This window comes from Rhinopithecus bieti, unplaced genomic scaffold, assembly GCF_001698545.2.
Source record: "Rhinopithecus bieti isolate Rb0 unplaced genomic scaffold, ASM169854v2 scaffold_26106, whole genome shotgun sequence".
NCBI lineage: Eukaryota > Metazoa > Chordata > Mammalia > Primates > Cercopithecidae > Rhinopithecus > Rhinopithecus bieti.
Genome location: NW_016811748.1, coordinates 157,196 through 164,901, shown reverse-complemented (window position 1 = coordinate 164,901; position 7,706 = coordinate 157,196). Strand labels below are relative to the sequence as shown.

The 7,706-nt window shown below is 45.1% G+C and overlaps 1 protein-coding gene across 4 annotated transcripts in view; it reads left to right on the top strand.

Annotated features, from left to right (window-relative positions):
- Nucleotides 1-2,934: 2,934 nt before the first annotated feature.
- LOC108544064 (olfactory receptor 2AK2) overlaps nt 2,935-7,706 on the top strand; it is a 46,364-nt gene continuing 41,592 nt past the window's right edge. For 2 of the 4 annotated variants that reach the window (XM_017895009.1, XM_017895006.1), the window contains exon 1: nt 3,480-6,090. In XM_017895009.1, coding sequence (XP_017750498.1) covers nt 4,484-5,098 — 615 coding nt within the window. In that variant the 5' untranslated portion in view covers nt 3,480-4,483 and the 3' untranslated portion in view covers nt 5,099-6,090. Of the gene's footprint in view, nt 2,977-3,479; nt 6,091-7,706 lie in introns of those variants that run through there. The other 2 variants (XM_017895008.1, XM_017895007.1) reach the window with 2 other exon arrangements.

The window sequence follows — 7,706 nt, the reverse complement described above, 5'->3', positions numbered from 1 at the left end:
CTCTTTCTTTCTCTCTCTCTCTCTCTTTCTCTCTCTCTCTCTCTTTCTCTCTCTCTCTCTCTCTTTCTTTCTTCTTTCTTTTCTTTTTTCTTTTTTTCCGATGGAGTCTAACTCTGTCACCCAGGTTGTAGTACAGTGGTACGATCTCAGCTCAGTGCAACCTCTGTCTCCCGGGTTCAAGCAATTCTGCCTCAGCCTCCCAAATAGCTGGGATTACAGGCACCTGCCACCATGCCTGGCTAATTTTTGTATTTTTAGTAGAGACAGGGTTTTGCCATGTTGGTCAGGCTGGTCTTGAACTCCTGTCCTCAGGTGATCTGCCCACCCCAGCCTCCCAAAGTGCTGGGATTACAGGTGTGATCTACTGTGCCCAGCTGATCTTGAGGTTTCTAATCTGAGGAGGATGGAGGGAAAAATGATGGAGTTGAGCAAATCAGGGATCAGAAAGTCCAGAGGTCTAAAGATTAGTCATAAGAAGGGTAAAATCACCAAGAAAAAGGAATAAAGATGTGATGTAGAAGATACCTTGTGACAAGGGAAGAGGCTGGAGTGGTGTGTACTATTACTTTAATGCAGTTGTGGGCTTTCTATTCATGAGGAGATCAATGAGAAAAACAAACGTCATAGCATTTACAAAGTGCTTACTCATATAAATGCTTTGTAGATTTAGTTCCTTTAACCTTCACAACAATTCTATGAGGTGGTATTACCATCTTCATTTTGCATCCTGATACTAAGGCACAGAGTTTTTTTTTATTTGTTTGTTTTGAGATGGAGACTCATCCTGTCGCCCAGGCTGGAGTGCAGTGGCACGATTTCGGCTCACTGTGGCCTCTGCCTCCCAGGTTCAAGTGATTCTCCTGCCTCAGCCTCTTGAGTAGCTGGGATTACAGGAGTGTGCCACCACGCCCAGCTAATTTTTGTAGTTTTAGTAGAGACAGAATTTCACCATGTCAGGCTGGTCTCCGAATCCTGACCTCAGGTGATCCGCCCACCTCCGCCTCCCAAAGTGCTGGGATTACAGGCGTGAGCCACCGCCCCCGGCCTACGCACAGGATATTTAAGCAACTTTCCAAGACTTGGTAGGAACTATGTGACTGAATTGAAATTAATTCATAAACAGTCCACTTCCAGAGCACTTGATCTTAATTTCTTCTGTATAATCCTCCAGGCTGTAAGTTAGATGGGAAATGGGGAACAAAACCAAAACAAAGCTTTAAGTCACATGGCAATAGGAGATATGCTGCCCTGGGTCTCAAATGCTTTGATTTGATTAACCACTGAAGATTATGATAGCCGGAATGAATTTAATTCTGAACAATAAAAATATCCCACTGAATGTCTGGGCTTCTTATTGCCAGTCTAGGAGACAAATGTGTATGTGTTAATATCTAGCATTTGCTTTGAAGAACTATGGTGAGAATACTGTGACCCAGATTAAAAAAACAAGACTTGGCCTCTTATTCAATTACATATTAGGTAATCGTGGGGAAATTGCTTCCTTCTCTAGGTCTAAGTTTCTCCATCATTAAAATGGAATACTTACCATGCATCTCATTTTATAGTATTTAGTCTTTGGGACATTCTTCTACATAAAATATTTTATTATCATAGAAACTATGAATTAGGTTTATCATCCACATTTAATAAATGGTAAGATTTTGGCTCAGAGACAATTAGTTACCCAGTTTCAAACACTGAGATAATTGAGCTTGAATTATTTAATTTACTTTCAATTCAATAATCTTTTCATTAAATGGAGACTATGTATTTGAAATGGCTTTGAAATTTAACAATAAGTGTGCTACTCTAATACAAATACAGGGATTTGCATTGTCTTATGAGATGAAGGATAAAGGAATAGAACTCCTCCAGACCCCTTCTCTTATGTATTATCTCTTGAAATCTCCATCAGAGATGGCATACTTATTAGATAAACCATAGCACTGGTCCAGTATGGCAATGTACTTTAAAATATATTGCGGGCCTGGCGCCGTGGCTGGGATTACTGTCGTGAGCCACCGTGCCCGGCTACAATTTTTTTAATACTATTATATTTATACTTTGTTAGATTCGATTTATTAAGATTTGGTTGAGTGAGGAGTTTTGCCTCTGTGTTTCTAGGAGTTATTGATCTGTAGCTGTCCATTTTTGTAATGTTTTTGTCTAGTTTTGGAATTAGGGCCTTATAGAATGAGTCAGAAATTATTCCCTGTGCTTTCATTTTTCTGGAAGAGGTGGTGGATAACTGGAATAATTCTTTTAATAAATGGTAGAATTCACCAGTTATCATATCTGGGCCTGGTGCTTTCTCTTTTAACATATTATTAATTATGCATTTTTTTTTTTTTTGAGATGGAGTTTCGCTCTTGTTGCCCAGGCTGGAGTACAATGGCATGATCTTGGCTCATTGTAACCTCCACCTACCAACTTCAAGCGATTCTCCTGACTCAGCCTCCTGAGTAACTGGGATTACAGGCATGTGTCACTACGCCCGGCTAATTTTGTATTTTTAGTAGAGACGGAGTTTCTCCATGTTGGTCAGGATGGTCTCGAACTCGTGACCTCAGGTGATCCGCCTGCCTCGGCCTCCTAAAGTGCTAGGATTACAGGCGTGAGCTACTGCTCCTGGCAATTCAATATGTTTAATAGATATAGGCCTGTTCAGATTTTGTATTTCTTCTTCTGTGAGTTTTGATCGATTGTGTCTTCCAAGGAAATGATTCATCAGGCTGTCACACCTCTGGACATAGAGTTGTTTTTAATATGCCTTTATCATCCTTTTAACATTCATAGGATTACATGTCTTTTCTTTCCCTTTTGATAGTAGTAATTTTTTTTTTTTCTTTTTTAAGACGTAGTCTCCCTCTGTTGCCAGGCTGGAGTGCAATGGCACGATCTGGGCTCACTGCAACCTCCGCCTCCTGGATTTAAGTGGTTCTCGTGCCTCAGCCACCTGACTAGCTGGGACTACAGGTACGTGCCACTATGCCTAGATAATTTGTATTTTAAATTATAGCTCCTGGTCTGATAATTCTAACATAAATAAGCCTATATTATTGGTTTTTATGTTTATCTACCTGAGAATTAGGTTGTGCTTGCTGCTGGCTGTAGCTGTGTTAAAGACTGTATTTTTCTTGATGTTTTTGTCTCTCTCACTGTTTTTTGGGTTATCTACAGACTTTCCCTTAAGTAAAATTTGAGATGCACAATTATTTATTTTGTATTTTTCTGTTATTTTATGGGAGCCCTATAGATGTGATGGTAAGAAGTGAGTGGAGGGAAATGGTTTTATAATCCTATTACTAGATCTCCGTGTGTGTGTGTGTGTGTGTGTCTGAGAGAGAGGAGAGAGAGCGAGAGAGAGTGAGAGAACTAGAGAGAGAGAGAGGAGAGAGCGAGAGAGCGAGCGAGCGAGAGAGCTAGAGAAAGAGAGAGTGGAGAGAAAGAGCGAGAGCGAGCGAGAGAGAAACAGGAGAAAGAAAGCGAGAGAGAGAAGAGTTAGAGAGGGAGGAGAGGAGAGAGCCAGCGAGCCAGCTAGTGCTCCTGGCCTAGGACCTTCATGAGTGCTTCTTGGTTTTGTGTTTGTTTTTCCACTTAGGTGAGACGAAAAAAGTTAGTAGGGCCTAGAGCTGAATATTTTTTTTCCCCAAGGTCTGTTAGACTCTGATTAAAACCCTGTCAAGTGACGTCACGGGTAGGGCAACTTTTATGTAAATGGAGCTGCTACTTCGCCACCTGCTGCTTAGACACGAAGGATTTCCCGTGCTGTGGGAGGGAATGCAGGAGCCGCGTGGTCCCGAGTCAGCCAGCTGGGCAGCAGGGCTAATAGGGCTGGGGTTGCGCGGGGCAAGTCACCCTGTGTGTAAAGGGGAAGGCGTGCGAGGCTGTGGAGGGGCGAGGGGCGCTGTTCTCACACTGAGATGGCAGAAAAGTTATCCTGATGCCGAGAAGTGGTTTTCCTAAGGGCGAGATTTCGAAAGGCGGAGACTATGTTGGCGGTTTCCCCCACAGGTATGGGGACAGAAATGTTTTCGATATGCGGGTTGAGCTGAGCAAGCACCCCGCGTTCTGGTGGCTAACCCGGTGATCGTGGCTTTTTCGGCGGTCCAGCCACTGGCCTGAGGGGGGTGAGCGGTCGCCGTCTGTCCGCCGTGGGTAGGGGGCCGGGGGAGCTGTCGCTGTCCGTCCTCCTGTGTGGGGGCGGTGAGCTCTCGGGGCCCCGGGTGGGTGTCAACACGGCACGCTCACACTGCGGGGAACAGCTGTGGGTACCCGCTGCTCCGGCGCGTGTCGCCAGGTCAGGGCCGCCGTGACGGGAACACGCCGCGCTCTTCCTGGACTGTGAGTCGGGGTTTCCTGAGGAGTCGTGGCCGCTGCGCCGCCGCCGGGGTCCTGGGAGAGGCTTCCAGGATGTTCCTACCCCCGCCGGCCGCGGGCGCGTCCAGTCCTCAGTCTCGGCTCAGTGAAAGCTGCCGGCGTCATGCTGCGTCCGGTCCTGCCTCCGCTGCCAGCCAGCGCTCCAGACAACGCCCAACCCGTCCTCACCCGCAGCCGCCGCCTGTCCCCGTCCCCTCTCCAGCCTCTCTCATCACCTTCCCGGGAGGAGGGGACGAGCCTCGGCCTGAGCCGCACAGCGGGCACCCTGGAGATTTCCGCAACGTCCCTCCCCGCGCAGCAGGGAAATGGCTCCTCCTCACTCCAGAAGCACCTGCCTGGTTCTCCCTGCACCATTCACAGGAACGCGGTGTCCACCCCTCTACAGTCCAGAGGAGAACCCCGGCGTTGGCGGTCGTGGGCGTTTGGCCACGCTCCGGGGGGGTGTGGCCCGCCCGACGCGTCCTCCCTTCTGATCTGCAACGTCCTGGTCCGTGAAAACGACCCGCCCAAGGAAAGGCAGGAGGGACGCGGCGGGAAGTTAGGCGCTCGCAGGCCCGCGTGTCCCGGAAGCTCCTACCCCGCGGCGCGGGCTCCGCAGAGCGCGGCTGCTCCACGCGCCCCGGAGCCCCGGCGGGAACGCAGGAGGCCCAGGAGCGATCAGGACGCCGCAGGCAGGAGCCGGGTCTGCTACGGGTACATCGAGTTCCATGAGGACTAGCCATTGACTTCCGCCCCCAGCGAGGGGACATTGTCTTGCTCAGATATACAATATTCCAACCAAGACCGAAGGCAACTTTCAGTTGATTAACATGAATAAATGGGTTATTAAAATGTTGAAGAAACGTGCTTGGCCTGGGGACCATCATCACTAACGGGTGCTCCGGATCCCTGATCCGGGAATTTCTGACCAAAAGCAGCCGACCGAAGACGGACACAGTGGCTGGGAACGGTGTGGATTCTGGTTTCCAGGTGATCAGACTTCCGGAGACTTCCGGGCCGATCAGACTTGTGACGAGGACACCTGCTTTGTCGGCCTTTGGGAAGGCCTTTTCCATCCCGGCGTCACCCTTGCCTTCTGTTTGACCTGCGCCAGCTCCTTCACGTTGCCAGGCCTCAAGCTGGAAAGTGGTACAGGAAAATAATAACACGAAGTACCTCCTAGAGCTGTTGCACAGATGTTAAACGAGGTAGTCTAACAGTACATCTAGCAGAGTGTGTGGCTTACATTAAGGATTTGCCGACTGAAAACAGTATCTCAGGTTTTCTCCCCTTAGTTATGAAATACAACATAAGGAAAATTGTGCAGACTTCTGCTTCAGGCTTCTGTCACATTTGCATGAATTTTGCATTTGTGAATGTAACATCCTTTTAGAAAGTAATGTTAATGTTAAAGAATAACAAATGAAATTTATAAAGCATGTACTCACAGAAAGAACTTCTTAGCAGCTTTGTTTATACTAGTCGCCAAACTGGAGACAATTTCTATGCATCCAGAGGTGAATGGATATATTGTGATTTAGTCATCCAATGGAATACTGGCCTGTAGTAAAACGGAACAAATGGGAATGGATATATTGTGATTTAGTCATCCAATGGAATACTGGCCTGTAGTAAAGCGGAACAAATGATGGAAACGTGAGGCAGCATGGATGAATCTCAAAAATCTCATGCTGGTGATGAAAAGAGTGCATTCCGTGTGTCGCCATCGAGGTAAATTTCTAGAATAGGTGAAACGAACCTGTATAGTGACAGAAATTACATCATTAACTGCTGGGGTCAGGGAGTGGGGGGGTAGACTGCAAAGGGCACAAAAGGATTTTTTGGGGTAATAGACGTGTCATCAAACTTGAAATGGATGCATTGTATCATTTTCAACTCAAAACTTAATCTATTTGATTGTAAAAGTACTAAGAAAACCACTGCAAATCATAATGCCTTCTACCTAATGTATGTTTAGCCTTAGAAAAGTGTCTCTAACTGTGACTGGGAGTTCAGGAATTCCTTCATTTCTGTTTCTGTCTCTGTCTTTAGTTAAATTCATGCAGTATTAAATGGAATATTTTTTTAAAACCCTGTCATTAAGTTTTACAAAATAGTTTCTACTGAGGGTAAGACTTATTAAGAACAGGATGCTCTGGATGCATTCCAAGATGACTGCCTTTGCCCTCTTCCTACACAAAGTACTAGGGAACTTTTTTTTTTTTTTTTTCTGATCTTCACTGTGTGAAGTAAAACTGGATATAAAACTCACAAAAGTGGGAGGAGAGGTTCTTCCTAAGACTGGGCTTCCCTTGATGCTCAAAAGGTCTTAGTATGTCTGAAGGAAAGCTGTATGACATACTGATACATTTATTGTTTTCTTCATGATATATTTGCTTTAATTTCCTTATTAAACTTAATCAAATACAAAAGTTTGATCTTTTAGGTTTGTTTTCCTTTGTGTGAATTTAAAAGCTGTAATCTGAAATAAAAAGACCTGCTGGCTCTTTGCTGAAATCTAGAATAAAAAGCCCTGCCGGCTCTGTCGGTCAAATCTTAGGGCTCAGATACCCATGTGTGTGGTGTCGGAGTGCTTCCCATGTCGAGGGGTAGCAGAAATTTGCCTTATATGGGATAATGAACCTAGGACACGGATCCTGCCATCTAGCTGGGAGGAAATCAGCCCTGAAAAGTGACCATGTGATTTTGTTGGGCTGGGCATGTGGGCAGAGAGAGTGGCTATGTTCATATTGTTGATTTAATATTCTCTGTCTGGATGTTCTGTTTTTTTCAATTTTTTTTTTTTTTTTGCAGTTTTAATGTATTTGTTTACGGATATATCACAATTGTACAGACTTTGGGGGTGCCTGTGATATTTTGATATGATATGTAATGATGAAGTAAGGGTAAATGGCATATCCATCACTTCAAACATTTATGTTTTTTTTGTGTGTGTGTCAGGAACATTGCATTTCTTCTCATCAAGCTATTTTGAAAGATACAATTAATTGTTTTTAACTACAGTTTCCCTACTGTGCTATAAAATATTAGAGCTTACTCCTTCTATCTGACTGTATTTTTCATGATTTATGCATTTTCTCTTTGGGTGGAATGGCTTAACTTTGAATATAAGAACAACCGGGAACTCATTGTTTGTTTTTTAACTTACTTTTCTATTGAGAAAGAAAGAGTCTTGCTCCACAGGCTGAGGTGTAGTGGCACGATCATAGCTCAATGCAGCCTTCACCTCCTGGGCTTCAAGCTAGATAATCTCACCTCAGGCCCAGTCCACTGCACCAAGCTACTTTAAAAAAAGAAAAAAAAAAAAAATGTAGAGACGGGTCTTG